Source organism: Tachysurus vachellii, chromosome 1 (assembly GCF_030014155.1).
Source record: "Tachysurus vachellii isolate PV-2020 chromosome 1, HZAU_Pvac_v1, whole genome shotgun sequence".
NCBI lineage: Eukaryota > Metazoa > Chordata > Actinopteri > Siluriformes > Bagridae > Tachysurus > Tachysurus vachellii.
Genome location: NC_083460.1, coordinates 29,368,038 through 29,389,752, shown reverse-complemented (window position 1 = coordinate 29,389,752; position 21,715 = coordinate 29,368,038). Strand labels below are relative to the sequence as shown.

Genomic DNA, 21,715 nt, shown 5'->3' with positions numbered 1-21,715 from the left:
GACAGAGGGATTTTGTATCAGGCCCTGGGATCTGCCTTCCTATAGTGCTAAGCTGCCGCTGGGTCAATATGCCATCAGTTCTCGATGTAGCCGAGGTCTTTCATCAACAGTCTCTCCTCCTTGATAAAGCTGATAAGAGGACAATGGGACAGAGAGCTGGCCTCGGCAAGGTGCGACTGCGTCTGTGTCCCCCACCCAGCACAACACCTCAGTAGGATTTACCGTTAAGGGTGGGGCTGGAAGGATTTAATGGATTAAGGTCCATCATGTCTAGCTTTCGGTTTGTGTTTGGCATGCAAAAAAAAAAACAAAAAGCAAGACCCAACACTTGCTACTTATAACTTGGAATGTCTGTGATCGTATCCCCCAAGAGGCTATGATGATACCCAGGATCGATTCGGCCTGTATTAATGGTTTGTCTATTTTCAGTTTGTGCTGAATAGGACTTGCAGTCAGAACTGGAAAGCTTTGGCAAACAGGTTTATGGTTATAGAAACAAATGGGTATAAATGTAAACTGGCTGGAACTCTTACAACCTAGCCAAGAGTAATTTGTCGTTTATGGTCTCTTGGCAGCTTGTCCAGCAGCGGATAGCGCTGTGTGTTACATGATTAAACATAGACTTGACACTTTTTGAAATGAAAGATTTTGTTGTCATTTGCATTAAAGGCGATTCAAAGTATTCCGAGTATGGGGTAATGTATGCACGGGTGTGACTTTGTTATGAAAAGTGCTGGAGGCAGCCGGCGAAGACGGGCCACAAAATGACAAGACTTCGCTGATTAGCGAGGAACAGGATCAGAATGCTAAACTTTTTTTTTTTTTTTTGAAAACACTTAATTATGCAGTAGCTTATTATTATATTATCATACAAACACCTCCTAAATAGATTAGGCTACACGTTTAATTTTTTTGGTCAGTGTATGGCAGGAACAGGTGTTTTTGCCTCACGTGATTGAGCGAAGTTAGTTTGATATTTAATTGTGTGGCACTTAAAAGCCAATGCCTCTGAGGCTTCCACACATGTACTGTAACTGGGTTGTCCCTTATTATTGCCAGTCAGTAAGAGTTAGACAAGTAGCTAATGTCCCATGTGAACATTCTCTGTTCCAACAGTGGTTAATTTGACATTTATGTAACCTACATAGTTAAATCAGAAACTTAAAATAAAGGAGAAGAGCAGCAGAAGCATGAAAAAAACAACAACTGAAAGCCAGGTGTACTGATGAACCCTAAGCAGTTCTTCTTCTCCTTCTTAATGAACATGTTAAAGCAATTTGTCTTGTCTTGCTTTAGTAAAAACCTGAAGACCTGGAAATGGATTCTGGACCCCAGCCAGAATCTAGTTACTGAAAAGTACAGAAAAAACACCAATAAATTTAAGTTAAAACAGAAACCGCAATCGAACAGAACCTCGACATAGTGATGTGAATTAGTTTTGCTCATAATGATAATCTTACACTCAGTGTACAGCGTGTATTCATGCCTGTGTCTCTGAGGAGCAGATTAAAAAACAAATACTGCAACAAATACATATTACAACATATACATAAAAAAAAAATCCAGTTTAAAACTGAAATTATATCTGAAAAAATTTTAATAAAAAGATTATTAGTTAAAATAAAATCAGACAATGAATGGCATGAAAATCCTTCCGCATTCTGCGGTTCTTTGCTGAGGTATTTTAACATCCACCATAAGAAATCATTCCAGTGCCAGTTCAATGGAAATAGTGTCAAGGTAAACAGTTCTGTCTGAAAAGTTAGCTACAGATTCTCCATGTATTTGTACTACTGTAATCGGGTCCATTTAGTTGATTCTTAATTCATATTAGCCTCTGCCCAGTCAGTCCCATTGTACCCTAGTACCGAGTGACACTATACCAATCCGTACAAAAGCACAGAGTTTGCCGTGTTCGCTTTAAATGAAAGTCTAAAGTCTCATCAAACCGTAATTTGTGTTATTCAGCCGAGTTACAGTGTTCTCTGGTCAAAATGTATTGTTGATATCGGTGTACCATCCACAGTTTAGCAATAAAACTCTGTTTAAACAGGATTATTCTTTACAATTAGCATATAAGGTTTCTTTTGCATGTCATGACATGTTAACAACAGACCAGACTTTAAGAAAGGGATTAAATCAACCATTGGAGGGAATTTAATTTGAGTATATTACAGTGAAGAGACTCCTGGTCCTGGTTACCGTTTTAGTCATATACCCACATGCTTCTTATCTCCCCTGGCTGTTTTCTCTTACAGCCTTTGTCTTGTCTAGGCATATCCCCAAATGATCAGTATCACAGTGTGAGATAGGGAAAATCACATAGTCACAAAGTCTAGGAAGATGATGATTTGTTTTATCGCCTTTTTTTTTTATTCTGTGGATAAGATCCCATCAGAAGTGGGCCATGAAACCTTTATTGTTTTGTTTTACTTTTTCACACACCATGTGGGCCGACTGTAATGCGGCCATAAAAGGCCTTGTTGGTAGACAGTGTGGCATCGAACTGCTTATAAAGCATGTACTGTGTATTCACCATGATAAGGATCCTCATTTCTCTTTTGTTTTTTGCTTTTGTTTGAAATCATTTCATCTCAGATTCATTTTGAAGACCCAACATACAGCAACGTACAAAAAGAAGAAAAGAAAGATCTCATTGTGCTTTCCAGCATTTGTGAGAGTTTTTGGGGAACAAGTGAGAGACCCAGATGTGAGCCGTTTATAAACCAGGTTCTAGGAAGAATATGAATGTTGTTTTTTTGAGGTGATTAGGGTGCTGTGAGAAAAACAGACTGTGTATTAGAGGGTCAGAGGGTAAGTAGAGCCAGGTTCCTGTTTGCTGCATTAATATCGTGGAATTTTAAAGTGATCAGGAACTGCAACATTAGGGTCACATCAGCGTCTTTATTGTTTTCATGTGATTCTGTGAAGCCTGTGACTAGAAGTTTATTTCTACTATTGAAGTATTTTATTTTTACAATCAAGCTTCCACAATCGATTTTGGCAGTTAAGAGTATAATGCTGTTAAAAAAAAAAACCATGATAATAAATAGAAAAAAAATAAAAATGAATAGTTAATAATAATACACACATATTCACCTTTCACTTTACATATTTAACGATAAAAAATATTAATGCAGTTAATTAAAACTGTGCCAAAACAGAAGTCTAACCCTAACCTCAGTAACCAAAAAGAAATCTTTTTGTGGAGTTTCTTAAAAAGCTGCAGCTTAAGAAAACATATAAATAAAAAATAATAATAATAATAAAAATAAAATCGAAATAAATAAACACAATGTTTTCTTTACAGGGACCAGCTGAATGTTTTCACAACATCAACGTTTTCATATATCCCTTCCTATTCACAAGCACATAAATAATAATAATTACAACAACAATTACAGCAACTGTAGCTTGGGAACCTGGGCATAGCACATTATGTGTTTGGGTTATTAAATTTATTTAAGTTCAGTATGCTGCTACAAGACGCACATACCAGCATCTATTATTCAGTGAGCAAAAAAATTGGATGAATGAAGATTCTGATTGAATGATTATTTAAGTTTAAACTGCATGCGCTTCATGAAGGCAATACACTACAGTGCACACTAGTCATAAATACTCATGAATGTGGGGACATGTGGGGATGAAACCAAGCAAAGCTAAGTGTAAAGCATATAACTGTATCATATAAATACAGGTTCTGTGTGAGGAGAGCACATCACATTTCATAAGCCACATGTCCACCATTGTCAAGGTTGTAAACACAGCGTGGTCCATCAGAACACTCAGAGTTCATCTACTCATTCATGTCTGTTAGACTGTATTAATGCAGCATCACGTTTTACGGAATTTATGGTATGGACCACTACTACTACTAACACCACTCCCACTACCACTGTGGCATAATTATTATTAGTAGTAAAAAACATAGTGGCTAGAACTATCACTACAACCACTATTAACATTTATGGCATTTGGCAGCAGCCCTCATCCAGAGCGTTTGAGAGTTAAGGGCCTTAATCAGGGGCCCAGCAGTTGCAGCTTGGTGGACCTGGGATTCAAACTCACAACCTTCCGATTGGTAGTCAAACAATTTAACCACTCGGCCACCACATCCCCACTACTACCACTTTTGCTACCACCACTGCTAATCCATTATCTCTACCAGCACCTCACTAATTAAGAGGCTTTTGCTTTGGATGATTTAGGCTATATGAATGAATTTATGGATGAAGTATAGAACTGGAGTTCATTAAGTAAATTCATTGTGTAATCCATGTTATAGTAGTACATTATTTCCATATTTAAAGCCAGTTCTCCCAATTCTAGAAATAAAGGGTTCTAGATTGTTGCTAATATTTATCCAGATGTATTGTAACACTTGAAGGACAGAGCAACAGACGGTCAGTGATACATTTCCTAACATTCCCTAACAGGTCGTGTAAGGGAGCAGACGGCTTTCTTTTTTCTGTGGGTTAGAATTGTCCAAGTGTGTCGCTGATCACACAGAGCGTCAGTGACCTCACACTGTGACTGAGTGCTGGTGAGTCATTTTATCTCTCTGAGCTGGAGATTGTAAAGCTGTGTTTCTGACATGCCAGTAAAAGAGGTTGAGGTTTTACACCCCACAGGGCAGCGTGCACTCAATAAACTTCACAATAGTCAGTCATTAATGGAGGACAGACAAATGTTGCTTGATAGGAATGTAATTTCTTATGTAAGGGATAAAACAGAGCATGGAGTGGTATTACAGGAAAATGATCAACACCTAGATGCTGGTGGGTCGTCATTACCGCTTAAAAGATTATTATTTTCAATAGAATTACATGTGCTTTAATCTTCATAGAACGTTTTTGTTTTCTCTTTATTAATAAACAACAGATCATGCTTTTTAGCTGTCTGTAGTGAAATTTGATGTTGTGGAACATTGTTGAGACAAGTTCACGCCTGTCGCTATCGGCACCTTCTGGCCAATCAGATTGAAGTATTCCACAGCGCTGGGGTGTAATTATTAGGTTTGTACCTCAGCTTAGCAAATTCGATAACTTCACGTTCTGACGGACATCTCGAAAAACATGCGGAACTGCCTTCACAAGGCCCATGCGCATTCTTTTATTCCAATGCAAATCTCCATCATTGTTCTCATAGTTTTCAGAGCTCTTTAGATGTCTTTCATGACAGTGCCACAAAAGCACCTTTGCTCATTTCAGCCTGACAGCACCTTGCAGTGCTCTACACCCTACAAGATAAGTATCCTAGACAGATGATGTGCAGACAACTAGAAATGTGCAAGATACTCATTAGCAAAATTTTTATGTCAAACAGATTTAGTTCCCAAAAAAGACTCTGTGCTACAGCATAATATCTCAAACCCACAAATGTTTTAGCACCACACAATGCCGTGCTTTACTCCTGCTGCAAAATGCAGCCGCTCCTATCTGCCATGCATTTTTCAATCCAGACAAATGACTAGCCTAATACGAGGAGAAAAGACCAAAGCTGAGGTCATGTTTGGGTGAAGTATCTCCTTAATAGTTTAAATTAAACTGAATTTTTTACACGGAGCCCTCACAAGACCTTTTCAGCAGGGTCAAAAGCTTGCTTAAATGATTGAGCTTGTTCAACTACGCCGGTCAGAGCAAACACTTGCCTGGCCGGGAGTTTAAATGCCAGGTGGAGGTCAGCGAAAGTGATGTCTGAATAATGTGTCGTCGAGGCATTGACACGAAAGGGCACATTGTGCTTAGTGACAGAAGAGGCAGATGGAGAGAGAAAGAGAGCGAGAGAGAGAGGGAGAGAGAGAGACAGAGAGAGAGGGACACTGTAAGCATGCTTGATATGATGATATATGTAGATTCTTCCTTATTGATTGAAGAAGCATACAATGGTTTAATGGTAGATTCATCATCAGCATTCTTACCCTGGTGATGTCATTCTGCAACTAGAAGATCTTCTCTACATCAGAAAAGAATTATGTCTCTTTAAATGTGTAGATTCACACATACAAGTCAGTGGTTTTAGAACAATGGCGTTAAGTGAAACATTTTACAGGTAAATTCCGCTCTGAAATATTTGTGATGTGTTTAGTGATTCTGGTGCTAATTTGATGTATTTTAGTTATTCCTGTGAGAAGTTTGATGTCACACTGCTTTTAATTTGAGACAATCTCAGACATAAGAGATAACGTTCAGGACCCGTCGTATAGCAACATAAAACAAAATGAAAAAGAAGCTTCCAGTGGAACTAGAACCAGTGGAACTTTCATTTTTTCATGTTGCTATACGACGAGTTATGGACTCGGCTCAGCTAGCAAGCGGTCTAAGCAAAGCGAAAGCGTTACAGCGAGAAAGCCTTAAGCAAAGTGAAATTGAAGCATTAGGATGACTTCGACATACCGAAGCTCACATGTTCATTATAAAGATTAATATGCAGGTCGTTCAGGGTGGATTCTTCACGTAAGTTAAAGAGAAACCAAATGAGGAGTCATTGAATAATCATTCATTTATTAATCCCAGGATGTCTCAGGAACCACTATTTTTAGAACATCATCAAGAAGCTTCATTACATTACACAGCTATACAGATAATCACTGTATTTTAGCAGTCAGACGCTTCCTCTGGGCTTTACAGATTTGAGACAGCATGAGAAAGCCACCATCTGCCAGTGGAGATGACACGTTGTCAATAACGTTGTAAAAGACAAATTTATGACCTTGATGTGGTACATTGTGTTTAATTAAAGCTTAAAGGCTAATTTCCATGTATGAGTGCCTGCTATCAATTGAGGTCACAGAGCCCACAGGCTCCTGGTTTACTCCGAGTGCCTCTCAGATGTTTAATATGTGCTTTTATTCCACTGCTCTTTGCGTATTTTATTATTTGAGCTGGAAAAAAAGGACTTTGTTGGGTTTACACAGGTTGTTGTGCAAGCTGTTGTATTTGCATTACATTGATCATTTTATCCTACACAGAGCTTTGGAATGTCTTTCTGTCAAAACCGATAAGGCTCTTTTGATGCTCATGCAGATAGACATTGTTCCCATTATGCTGGTAATGTACACAGTAATTTGTCTTTGTGGGTTCGTGCGTATCTCCTGTGGAACACGAGGGAGCAAATCGTAGCGTACAGGAGGGGGGAAGGGGGTTGCTACAGCATGCAGATAAAAAAAAAATAAAAAATACAAAACCTGCCTCAGCAGTAAAAAGATAAAAGTCAGGGTATATATATATGTTTTATAATGTCCGTCCAAAGCTAATTGAAATACAGAGTTTTTTTTTTGTCCACACACCTGTATCAAAGATGCTCCTGATAGTTCACCCGCTGTTGCTATGGAAGAGAGAGATGTAAATGAACTGGGGCAAACCGTGGCCATGAATACCAATGAATCTTGAATCCAGGAACTACACCAGCCTCTTGTCTGCATATCAGACTATATGCCTTCTCACAGGATGTTACCCATACGCAGCTTCTCTCTCTCTCTCTCTCTCTCTCTCTCTCTCTCTTTCTCTCTCTCTGTCTCTCGCTCTGCCTTAAAGCCTGTCTATAACAGGCTCAGATGATAAGGAAAAAAGACAAGCAACGTATTGGTTTGGTCTGCTCTCTGCATCGTGTTTGTGTCTGAACCATGAGTATGCGGTTCAACATGCAGAAAGATTTGATGACTTCAACTTTTCTGCTTAATAAATTCTTCATGCTAAGATTTGACCCAGAAATTCCACAGATGTTTGCACTGAAGGTCGTGTCCTCAGGTTAAACTGCCAAGCTTTAAACGAAAAACCCCCCTCCCCCCACTTGAACTTGAACCAGAGCAAAACCTTCTCACCAGTAGCGAATATTTGCATTAATACCCACAATATTTTCTCATCTCTTTCTTCTTCCCCCCTTGACTTCTTAAGACAACACGTCTATTGTAAAGGATATTGCTGGATTATGGAATCAGCTCGGCAGGGGGAAAGGTGACTTGAGGCGTCTTTGCTTTTCCACAGACGTCCAAAGCATTTAGCGCGAGCGGTAAACGTAAAAAGACACGGAGGACTCAAGCTGAGTTTCCTGTTGCTTCTGCCCGATTCGCTATGATATGCTTTCCTATTCCCCTCCGAAATCCCCTCAGCAAGCAGCTTTGTCAAGCGTACGAGCAGGATAATAGCAGTGCTAGCAACGCTGGATCATTTCTAAGCAGTTGTATGCTGTACTGTCGGGACAAAGCACAATCCAAGCTGTGTTAATGAGGCTTGACAGTGGTCATGAGTGTCCTGCATGTTTTGTTGAGCGTCAGTGGGAAAGAATGCACTGTCATGCTTTAATAATCTAGTTAGCCCTCTATACTCTCTATACAAAAACACAAACCAAAGCTTGGAGACAACATTCCTCAACCATTTCTATGAATATTATGCCATTTTTAAGCTGTTTTAAATAATAATAATAAGAAGAAAGAATAATAAGATCAATAAGAATAATAAGAATATTAATAATGAAAATACTACTAATAATAAACACAATTACATTATTTTTTATTATTATTATTATTATTATTATTATTATTTACTAGTTTAATTGTGTATTTGTTTTTTATGTTTTGACTTAAATATTATTTAATTATACACGTCCTACTTTCTCTAAACAGACATATTTTTTATTAGGTCATATGCCGATGTGACTCTCATACGTTTGTCATCTGGTATCTCAGCAGTTTTCTTGTGAGCGAGATTACGACAGGATGCTGCTGCCGATGATGACGATCTTAATCGCTCCCTGTATGTTCATTACCTCCACTCCAGTCATAGTTATGTCCTGGCAGATGGTCACTTTTCCAATTGATTTGGCTCGTTGAGGAGATTAAAATATTATCGCACCACAGAGACCATGCTCCGTTGTCATCGAATTAGCATTTTTGCCTGGCTACTGCTCTCTGAATGGGGCAATGTCACTCCAAAGGTGAAAAGTGAATTAGAGTAGAATTATGGGACTGTAGCCACTAGTGTGGAATCTACAAGCTGACATTCTCTGAGTTTGTAGCAGTGAAGGGATGTCTAAAAAATGTTTTATGTCGTTATAGTGTAGTATGATAACCAAGCGATTTTCCTCCTTTGCTTTAATCCTTCGTAATTAAAAACCCCGGTACCACAAGGCTCGTTTTACAGCGCTGAATTACCACAGCACAATAGCGGCCTGTATTTACACAAATATTTACATGAGAGCAGAGCACTGTGGAGCAAAGTGGAGACCAAGAAGTCATTTGTGCATTTGAACCTTGATTAAAAGGGCCCCCTTCCCCCTCAGAAGTGGCACTGAGCATACTCACGGAGTCGTGTACAGTGTGGCGACTGATAAACCTGAACTATGAAAGGCCCCCATTGTGCACCAGTGTGGTGCCTGCTCGCTCGAGTTCAGAGCTGGCTACCTATCTGCTTGAAAGGAATTGAAAAGCGACCCTTGTGGTGACTGACCAGAATGCCCGATAACACTCAGTGTCAACAAGGCCAGGACAGCGGCGAAGATCACCAAGCCATGCCCGTCGCTATGGCAACAGAATTGAGCATTCCCTTTAATATATTATTTACCGCTTCTGATCCTGATGTCTGTTGATTAATTAGAAGGAGAGGAAAGAGTAGGAGGGCTGCTCGCTCACTCTCTCACACTAGGCTCCTGGTGAGCGTGCTGTGCTTTTTTTTTCTGCTTGGTTTAAACCGACTTAAACAGGAACATTTGAGCAAAACGCAAGCTACGGTTAGTACGGACAGTGTACTTTAACTAATGGGGAAAAAACAAACAAAACAATTCTATACGCTTTTCTATTCACAGAACCATGAAAGACAGCTTTTCTCTTAGACGTCCTGTTTATACAGTAAATACACTGAAAAACATCAGGCTGTCAGCATGAATTGTGTTTTGCTCAAACCAAAAGTCCAATTTTTCTTCCAAACAGTTTGACCCAGGTGGATTCCTCCTGCAAATCACGTCAGAACACAAAGAACAATTTATGTACCTGTCTTTTTTTCTCTCATAAAGTGAAGAACAGGTGAAGGCCGGATCTAAAGTCTTCAGACCTTTGTCAATGCTGCATTTCTGTGGTCAGCACTCGTCCTTGTCCCATCACGTTGTTTATGCATTTCAGAAGACGCCTTTGTCCCCTGCTTTTCTGTCAGACCTGACTGTTGGTCCTAAGATTTATAATAAATAAAAGACATTCATAGGCTTAGTGGTGGGTTTTTCGTTTAAAAAAAATCATGGCACAGTAACAGTACTAAAGTATATATAACTAAATGTCACTGTTTTGTTTTAATGTCACAGTAAAGTCCACCTGAACAATTAGTATTAAGGAAAACACACAAAATACTTGTATACAGATTGGAGCATGTTCCAAGCTTGATGTTGTTCTTACTATCCAAGTGTCCTTTTTACACGTAGGTAAGCTAACGCTGAGGATATTTCCTTTGACCATTTTCTCTAATGTTATCTAACTACACTGTTTATCAGCGATGCTGAGAATCTGTTCATTTAACACAAGGTTTTAAGCAAACACTAGCATTCAAAAATTGAAATAATGTAAAAGAAGATCAATTCTTTGCTGACGTTACTGACTGCAAACAAAATCAACATTTCAGTTATATCAGAGACTCTTTTTCTTTCTCGCTTGCTTTCTTTCTTGCTTTCTTGATGGACGGGCCTGTATCCGTAGTAGCTGACATCAGATATTTCTGTCAGCATAGCAGCAGGGAGTTAAATGCAAGGACAGTAAAGCTGATTTTAAATCAGAAGGGTAACAGAGCTTCTTTCCACTGCTGCAGTGCTGCTTGCAATACAATCCTATGCTAATCAGTTTAGGATTTTAAACAATCTGAAAGTGGCACAGCAGCAATCAAGTGTGCACGAACCACAGACTTATTTTCACCACTCGCTGTGAGCATCGTGCCCCTAGAAAAATGTGTATAATTTAAATTCTGCCACGAAGATGCCGTTGTCAGTCATAGATGGGAAAAGAAGGAGGAGTGGATTACTACCATTTTGCTACCTACGTATGTGAAAGTTACACATGTAGCGTGTGAGGGAAATATGGTTATGTATTTAAAGCTACAGTGCATAGTTTTTTTTTGTTTTTATTTTGAAATTAAAAACATGTAAATCGTGCGCATCTGTATGCCATACACCAGTTAAGATACACAGCTCAGGCACAAAAGAAGTCCACAGTGACGTACGAGCATGAGGGTGTAAATAAATGGAAATGACAGCAGGACAGACTGATCTACTATATGATAAGAGATTTTATTTATTTTTTCTTACTGAACAGGTAATGCATTTTTTTTTTTTACCACACGATAATGTGTGATTTTAGCACTCTGCCCTCATGATCTGTGTCTTTTTATCCTTTAGTTTAGTTTTATCCTTTACTTTTTATGTCTTTAGTTCTAGCTGCTTGATTAGGGTCAAGCTTTACAAAGATTAGATTTAAAAAATACACAAAGAATACAGACAGGAAAGAAAACAAATAAATAATAAACAAATAATAAAACGGAACACTTTTTCTCTTCCACCATTGACGTCATTACTGTAGATGTGCATGTGTAGATACGTAGTGTGCATTAAGCAGTTTGGGACCCAGCATTGGGTCACATGCTGTTTGTGTTGTGGTGCAGAACAACGTAGCGCAAACCCAAGTCATGAAATGTTCTTCTGCACGTAGCTCAAAGTAGCGTTTTTTTGACCAGATACGTTGAAACACTTAAAGCCCTGAGATGAGACTTGCGCATAGGAGGCTGATGCAATTCACGGTTTGTTTAAAATTTGTTCTGTCTGATTATACAGCAATACTGACTCTGTTAAATCCAAACTATTACACATATAAGCCCTGAAAAATCCTGGGAATACTTTTCAGGTTTTTACCCAAGTCGCTAGAAAGCGTGGCTTCCAGGGTTTTTCTGTTCTTTTTAATGCACTGCGTTTAGCACCATATGTAGCTAAAGCAAAGAGAGAAACGACTCATTACTGAAAAACGGAGAAAGCTTACAGCTTAATCTCTTTTTTATTAATGCTCACAGCTTAATCTCTTTGAAATTATTGAACAAGTAACATCTTGTTCTTAAAACGTATAGAATAATATATTTGCTTACAGAGCGCTGCAGAAACATTGCTGAATCGATGTAGTTGCTGACTGTAAACTGACAGCCGTACGCTTCATCCTCAGTCTATATCCTTTCATTATTACGCCACAGAGACGGTGGTGTTCTGGTGGAGCCTTTAAACACATACCTAAGATGTTTTTGTGTTCTTCTGTATGCTGTTTTGGGTGCAGAGCACTGGAAAGTATCTAAAGTTTTTGACAATTGCTGATTATATAGTTGGTGTGTCAGCTTCGAAAGCTTGTAAGAGCAGTAACTGAAGGCTGGGGTTTTTACTGAAGGCGCAGTTGTTTGTTTCTTAAATGTTGGGCTTCTGTCAGTAAAGGAAATTTCTCCAAGTAGCCAAATTGTGGTAATATTTTAGAAATAGATTCCCATGTTGAAATTTTTTGCAGCATACAATTTTCGCCTGCATCAATTATATACATTTTACAAGCTTAGTGGATTTTGTTGCATTAATTTAGTTTTTTGTTATTTTGATCTTTTGAATCCTGTCTCCAGAAAGCATGATATGACTCGCTTTCAAATATTTTGGGTCAAAAAGGGAATTGCAGGAGTAAATCAAAGTGTCAAAACATGACAAATCATGTCATAAAACCAGGACCGATCTCATAAGAGCAACAGCGGCCCGAATAGAGACGTTAGGACACATTTTATATATATAGACACGCCACAGAAAAAGTGCGGCAAACAAAATCAAATCAAGACGTAATTTAAGTAGCATAGAGCTGCAGGTTAATGTGCAGCGGTGCAGACGCTGCTTTACTAACCCTTTCCTCCTGTTTCAGTGGCTGCAACACATTTTTTCTATTCTATTTATATGTTAAAAAGGATATTCGTGCTATTTTTGTGCCTTATTGATGAATTCAGTAGCTGAAAGACATCAGGCCTTATCAGCGACTGTGTATGAAATAAAGCCTTCATGTGTGATGTATGGAGCAGGTTGGTGACCATGTTGAGACACATGAGCAGGAAGAGCGTTACGCGTTACAGCTCAGTCGATTCAGGTCATGGAGCAATGGCGTCGTTACTCATTCGTCTGTTCTTTTCCATCCCACGCCCTCAACATGTTCTGGTTTCCTTTGAGCACGGGACAATAAAGTCCAGTACCATACAGCAAAACCGCACCGCTGTGAACTGTAAGTGTTTTAGCAGGATTCTTCAGAATAAGTATATAAGTGGTTTTGGCAAGGCACGCCTGATCATTCTGATGTGTTTTTCCCTCAGAGGACCACATACGTACTGCCAACGCAATGTAGCGAGGCCAGAGCTAATGCAGCCCAGTCAGATGGACTATACTGCAATCCCATTGATTCCTGGATGGCTCATATGCTCTCTTTACCGAGTCTGACCACAGTTCAAATACAAGCCAGAGGGAAAAAAAAAAGGCAATTCTCAAATGCTTCCAGAGGCAAACAAAAACAAGTTTTGTTTTCAATACTACAGTGTACTGCGTTAGAATTAAAAGTTACCATTGATCGTTTAGCTAAACCTTTTTATACCTCAAGAGAACTACTCAATCTAAATTTAGCTCTGAACTGGAAACACACCAACATCAACACTGCACCGAGTCTCAAGTCCCTTCCCGGAGTTTCTTTTTTGGCAAGCCGAAAACCTTTAATAAATTGCGCTAAACCCAAAAGCGCTTTCCAGAACTCATTCCAAAAATGATCGCAGCATGACAGCTTGGGAGTGAGGTAAATACCCATCATTTCTCAACTTTTCCTGTGTCTTAATGTGTAACCGTCAAACAAGGAATGCCCAAAGTCAAAAAGCGAACAGCGCAACAGTCCACGTTCTGTCTTCTCCGAATGTTGACTCCAGTCATCCAGAAACTCATTTCGATTGAGCGGACTTTTTAAAGTCATTTGAGCCCATTTTGTTGTCAGTACACTTTTGATACAGCTAAAAACATCCTGGCTTGACAGAAAGGTGATGCAACTAATGGCTTGATAAAATAAAGTGCTTAGGAGTTATGGGTGCTCTTTTTGTTGTGTAATTAAGATCCTGTCAGTAACTTCTAGGCCGAGGTTGTTAAAAATGATTTGGCGCATTTCAACATGAATGAAAAGAAATGCGCTGAGATACCAGGAACCTTATATGCACTTTCATTTATATATCTAAAAAAAAAAAAGAATTAATTTCCATCTTTATAAAGACCATCATGTTTTTATTCTAGCTTTTTTTTTTTTCCAGGTAAAGGATTTCATTGTGATAAAGATGATCTTATTTAATGCAGCCAAATGCTTTTCCCTGGTAGCTTTAACAAGGGGCAAGTACTGAGTTTATATGCAATCAGGGTGGCTGGAGAGTCAATCGGCTGTTGTTTCTGTGAGCGGAAATCCCTGAGGATATTTTTTGACTTTGTCCTCTTGGTCTATAGAAACATGCTATAAATAGATGTGATACAATTTACAACATGAAGCATGTTTAGAGCTTAGCATTGTGTCTCATAGATTCTTGCAGTTTGTTTATAGGCATTCTGTCTCCGTTGCCTGTTTTTTTTTTTTTTTTCCCTTCATTTTTTCATGGCGCCTAAAGTTCTGATGTGAAATTCAGCACGGCGTGTCTCCCACCACCCACAGGGATACGCCCAGAGTTCTGCGTACTGTCCCAATGGAATTTTATTTTCAGAAAACACCAAAAGCTTCTGCTTCATATAACAACTCTACTGAGCCTCCAAGAGCAAATCCAATTTTCGCTGGATTTACTTTTCTGTTGCCACAAAATTAATAGGCTTCTGTGTTTTAGGTGAAATTCGAAATAGAGTGTTATTTTTAAGATAAGAAATTAGCCTTTAATGTTTAGCATGGAACAATGCTGAAAGCAAAATGTTTTTTAAATGATTTGTTGGGAGTAGGACCCCCCCCACCCCTTTGCACAGTTATTTGGCACTGCTTGCATTTGCAGAACACAAAGTATTGATTTTTTTCTCTCCCCATGCTCAGACAGCCTTCATGTTTTTTTTTTTTTCTATTCAGCTATGCACATGTCTACTATCATACTGTCAGAGATAGCCATTCATGTTGTTGATGCTTGTTTGGCTGTATCGTTTATATATTAAACCTCTAAAATATTATATTGAAATATTTTTCCTAGATTTGTCATTAATTTAAGTCTAATAAAAAAAAAAAAAATTCTAAAAAGAAATCTAATGTCAGCACTTGAATAGCACAGTGAAAGAATGTACACTACCAAGCACACTTATTAATTACCATAGATATTAAGTATTGATTCGTTTACTTTGACTTCCCATTGGTGGTGTTTTTTTCCCCACAAACTGATATCATGCTTCACGTAGCTTGGAACGTCTCATTCGTCTTAAGGTCGCTCGGCAGCCTTTGAAATAATGTCCAGCGTGTTTCTCAAGACACCCCCGCCACATTTCCCCCTGATACATCTTGTCAGAGTAGTTATATTTCTGTCTTTGATTTATTTTTCTGCTTTTTCTCTTTCTCTCCGTCCAGGCTTCAGTCGGGCAGCACTGCCCTTTGGTTTGGTCAGGCGGGAACTGTCTTGCGAGGGCTACCCAATTGACCTGCGCTGTCCAGGAAGTGATGTCATCATGATCGAGAGCGCTAATTACGGGCGCACAGATGACAAGATCTGCGATGCCGACCCCTTCCAGATGGAAAATATCAACTGCTACCTCCCTGATGCCTACAAGATAATGTCCCAAAGGTGGGTAGAAGTTATTCTGTGCTGTGAATGTAATGTAGGTCTGATTATACTATGTCATTCTACAATACTATACAACATCCTGCAATGCTATATAATTTTCTACAACACTATCTTACATCCTGCATTACTATAGTGTTAATTTCGTCACCTATTTTTAATTTAGTGTTAGTCTTAGTTTTGTGCCAAATGTCCTTGTTAGTTTTAGTCATATTTAGTCATTCACATATCTTTTTTGTTAGTCTTAGTTTTAGTCGACTAAAAGTCTCGTCATTTTAGTCTAGTTTTAGTCAAAAGAAAACTCAAGGTATCTTAGCCAAGTTTTAGTCGACTAAAAGTCTTTTCATTTTAGTCTAGTTTTAGTCAAAAAATTGTAGCTTGACCACATCTGGAATCTACTGTAAGAATAAATACAACGAGGCCTCATTAAATGCAGTAATATCAGGAACACAGGGGTGGGAAGAGGTTTCAGGTTGGGGGTGCTGAGTTTTTTCTGTCGCCACTTTTGAATAAGAAACAATATCAAGGCCATAAAACTTGTCAAAACTCCATGAATCACAAAAGTATCAGTGAGAAGTTGAGAACACTCGTTTAAACAGTGCATACACTCGAACTTGACTGCACATCACATTTTTTACTTTATTGATACTGCTTTTAATCGTAATGCAAAGACCGGTCATCGGGACATAAGCTGTCATGTACAATAAAAGAGCCTGTGCAGCGACAGGAAATATAATTTAACACAAAAAGCTGCCTAGATCAGGGGTGGACTTGCGCTCAGGAGTTTTTATTTTTTTATTTATTTTTTTTTGAGCGGCGTGTGGACGAATTCTTTCTACGCACACACTATTTTATTTCTTGATAACAGACCGCTGCGAACTATAACACACCGTTGCCATGAAAAACAGAGCGTTGCCATGGACACACAGGATTCTAACCGTAGAGACGGAGCGCACTATTTTCTTTTGCGGAAACAATACAAACGTTTTTAAATCAATAAACTCATTTTTAAATCATCATTTTGTGTCAAATTATTGATTTATTTGGTAGGTAGCAATATAATAAGCTTGATCCGCTTCACAGACCTGTAACTTGAGCAACAGCATGAAGCCGCGAACTCGTTCTGAATATTTTAAAGGCGTAACAGCTGATGAAAAAGCAGAGACAATCGTAGACGAAAATGAAGAGAGATTTTTTTATTTTATACAAAACATTTTCGTCTTGTCTTTTTTCGTCAACAATAATGCATGTTAATTTAGTCTTAGTCAGCGTTTTTGGACAGTGGTGCAGTCTTGTCATCGTCTCGTCTTAGTCATGAAAAAAAAAGGTTGTTGACAAACATATTTCGTCTCGTCTCGTCTAATGAAATTAACACTACATTACTACATGACATCCTGCATTACTACATGACATTCTACAACACTGTACAACATCCTGCATTACTACATGACATTCTACAACACTGTATGACATCCTGCATTACTACATGACATTCTACAACACTGTACAACATTCTGCATTACTATGACATTCTACAACACTGTATGACATCCGGCATTACTACATGACATTCTACAACACTGTATAACACCCTGCATTACTACATGACATTCTACAACACTGCATGACATCCGGCATTACTACATGACATTCTACAACACTGTATGACATCCAGCATTACTACATGACATTCTACAACACTGTATGACATCCGGCATTACTACATGACATTCTTCAACACTGTATGACATCCAGCATTACTACATGACATTCTACAACACTGTATGACATCCGGCATTACTACATGACATTCTACAACACTGTATGACATCCAGCATTACTACATGACATTCTACAACACTGTATGACATCCGGCATTACTACATGACATTCTACAACACTGTATGACATCCTGCATTACTACATGACATTCTTCAACACTGTATGACATCCAGCATTACTACATGACATTCTACAATTACTACATGACATTCTACAACACTGTATGACATCCGGCATTACTACATGACATTCTACAACACTGTATGACATCCTGCATTACTACATGACATTCTACAACACTGTATGACACCCCGCATTACTACATGACATTCTACAACACTGCATGACATCCGGCATTACTACATGGACATTCTACAACACTGCATGACATCCGGCATTACTACATGGACATTCTACAACACTGCATGACATCCTGCATTACTACATGACATTCTTAAACACTGTATGACATCCTGCATTACTACATGACATTCTTAAACACTGTATGACATCCGGCATTACTACATGACATTCTTAAACAATGTATGACATCCGGCATTACTACATGACATTCAACAACACTGTATGACATCCTGCATTTCTATATGACATTACATTTAACATTAAGCAAACTAATCTGCTTTTATATATATATATATATATATATCTGTAAAGCTGTATAGTAACAAAGTCTATTGTTATGCTAGAATGTAGAAGTGGTGCACATGCTTAGTCTTTGGCTGCTGGCATTACAGGTTGTGAGTTACAGCTACACACATTCAGAAACTGTGGAAATGGAGTGTGGAGAAATGTTTTTTTTTATTTCCTTTTTTTGGTGTTATATTTGCAGAATTATTCATTAAACATAAATTGCTATGTGTTTGATTTGAATTTACTATTATGTTTCTCCATCTTCAATACTTCCATGATTCTGCAAAAATGAATGGCAGTTTTAAGTAGTTCATGAAATAACAAATTAGTGAATTTTTCGAATGACAGAAAAGAGCAAAACAGCAGTAATCACTTTTGAGCATTTACAGATGTTAAACAGGCGTTTATATGAAAATATGATTTGGGACAGCACGAAAAGTTAGCAGATATATATCCCTAGAATGAAGAAAATCTGGAGCACAAAGCACTTATTCAACTGCACTATACACACACCAAGCACTCATGGCCGTCACATTACATTTAAACATACTGACCAAAAGCCAGACTCTGAAAACATTTTTGAAAATTGTGAGATCAAACCCCTCCTCCTTCCTTTCCTTTGGAATGTGAGTACAACTCAGTCACTTTCTCTGTCTAATACTGTTAAATGACCGAAATTCACCTCTCAGATTTCCTTTTGCTTGCATTCGATAATCCACGCTTTTTTCTCTCATCTGCTCCATTTATAATCAGGACTCCTGTTTGCATGGCGGAGAACCTCCCCCTCAAAAAATTCTCGACAATCATTTCAAACGTGCTTTTAACAAACCAAACAAAATCTCGTTTTTCATGTATCCGCTTGCCAATTGATTGACTAACATACATCTGGAGCCATGCAATTCCCCTTTTTTAGCAATGCTCTAGCAAACAGGAAGTTGTGCGTGACATGGCCTTTGATGTGTTTTGTAGGTCTAGGCAGCGTGGGTTGTTTGTATTTCCGCTTGGCTTATTATACATGTGCCATGATTTGTATGAAAATAGGCCTGAAACTGCAGCGGCTCAATTAGGCCCTTCAGCTGCAGGCAATTAGCCGTCTCAAGTGGGTGCTAATCTACATGGGGAAACTTTTCAAAGGGATGTGCCTCCTTAGGTTTGCACAAGCCCAGATGTGAAATTGCATTGTTTTGCACTTTTCATGTTGTTATATCTTTTGGCCAAGTAATGAATCACCACCAACATCATAATCATCCATCATGACGCTTGATTAGCGCGCATTAATAAAAGATGGGCTAATTTTTAGAACCCAATGCTTCATTTTAGTGGAGATAAAACTCGCAATCGCTGTGGGAGCTCTGGTGGAATGGCCAAGTATGGATTCAGGTCTCAGAGACCAAATATAGTCTCAGCACCTAAAAAAATCTATGTAAGCTAAATTTATCAATCTAGACTTGTTAAAGAGAAGATAAAAGTGTATCAGAAATGTTCGACTTAGTTCTGACATATTTCACTTGAATTGTCTGCTATCAGATTACTCTTTTATCATTGCCTCCTGTTAAGAAGTGTTCAGGAAACAGTTGAACACAATGAAACACGATACAATTTGAACCGTTAAGCCGTGTTAAGCGAATTAAGTGGTTAAGAAAACTAGTTTGGAAATCTGATTTCTGGGTCAGAATGCTTGTTGGTGTTTGGATGTCTCCTCCTGTCAGTCAGTGTTTTTTTAAACATTCAAATCTACAGGCCAATGTAGAAACTAGGAGCAGTGCTTTGTAAACACAGGTATGTGTATAAAAAAAAAACAGTCAAATGTCGAATCTGCCTGCTTAACTTTTAGAGACCTAATCTTACATAATGCATTTTTAAAAAAAAAGTGTTCCATATCTCACTTTATGCAAGCATCTGAAGACAGAAAATAACCCAGCACTTGTTTGTGAAATCAAGGAGCACACTGAGACACTTCCCTGATTTCTAATCACTAGAGGTGGTTGATTACTGCAGAGAAAGCATAAAGTCCCCAAGTCTGTTTTAGACTTCTCTTATGTTATATATGGAACAGGGTGGAAGTGTGCGAATTCTACTGCCTTGACTACAGAAACACAGGGATCGAGCCGCACCTCAGCTAACATACGCTGATGTTTTGGTTAAAGAGTTATGCATTCACTTTCAGTTATTAGTATTTTCTGTCAGCTACACCCTTGTTTGACAGGCAGTCTACAAACAGCTAGGAACATGTTTCGGGGGAAAAAAACATGAACGTTTCAAGAAACAATTAAACAATTTTATCAGAAACAATTCTGAACAATCATAAAGCAACTTCAACTCAGTGTGAAATGTTTGTGTGAGGCACTGTAGCATGGAGGAAAGAATAAAAAAAAAAAGACAAATTACTTTTCATATTAGTAATTTTTTTAGTCTTTTAGTTGCTTCATTTAAAGATATTCAACGTGATTGGTCCATTTGAGCGCAAGTTTATGTTGCATTAATTGCCTCCTAGCATGCACCAAGAAGAGCATGATTATTTAGTTGTTTCGTCTTGGTTCATTGTAATTACCCCAGGCATATGACAATAATTAGCAATTGCAGGTTTAACGACGACGTCGATTTGTTGCCTTTCACACCCACAATAGTGGCTGCAAAGAAAATGGCTTTTACACACTGCTTCTACTACAGAGATTTGCCGTGGCATTTCGAGCGACCTTCTCTCCTCTTCAGGCTTACACAGGGTCGACAGAAGTGGGAAAATTCTACTATGCTGCAAGTCTCTACAAATCTCTGCAACTGGAAGGATGAACACAATTTCTCTACTGTTGGTGTAGCGCTCTCGCAAACTCGCCAGTCTAAAATCTCTCCTAGATTTTTGTTTGGTTTGAGATCTGGTTACGGTGAAGATCGTAGCACACGGCTTTCATCCTCATCAAAACCATTCAGTGAGAACTCGTGCCCTGTGGATAGGGGCAGGAAGAAAGCGCTATCATCAGGAGACAAATGTTTCATCAAAGGATAAAGGTGATCAGTCAGAAGAACTTTGTATTGATTTGTTGTACTAGAACCAGTCTCTCGGTGTACAGCACACATTCACTCACCCACCTGTCAGGAATAAGGTGAAGGATCACTTTTCAAATAACATTTTTTCCCCACATTTTTGTGCTTCTTGCACCACTGAATTAATGATGAATTAATGTAATGTAACTCTACTATAATATCCTTCTCTCTGTGGCTGTGGACAGACTGTTCTTGCTGAAGATCTGATCACGTCCTGCGTCGACATTCTCATTTACCTAAAGAACTGCCACGTTCTGTTTCAGCTTTTTGTTCTGGAACATCTCACTGCTTCTGTGCTGCCGGGTATGGTTTCGAAACCCTGTTTACTGATACGGTTCCTGACAATCCAAATGTAGATGCCATACTGAAACATTTACCACTTCTGTTCCACAGTCTTTGTAACAACTATTCATGAACCCCTTTTCAAAGTCACTTAGATCTTT

General features: G+C 38.6%; 1 protein-coding gene across 11 annotated transcripts in view; it reads left to right on the top strand.

Annotated features, from left to right (window-relative positions):
• The window catches only part of adgrl2a (adhesion G protein-coupled receptor L2a), a 90,977-nt gene that overhangs the window by 21,556 nt on the left and 47,706 nt on the right, over window positions 1-21,715 (top strand). For all 11 annotated transcript variants that reach the window (XM_060881777.1, XM_060881761.1, XM_060881770.1 and 8 more), the window contains exon 3: window positions 15,587-15,800. In XM_060881777.1, the coding sequence (XP_060737760.1) occupies window positions 15,587-15,800 (214 nt within the window). The remainder of the gene's footprint in view (window positions 1-15,586; window positions 15,801-21,715) is intronic.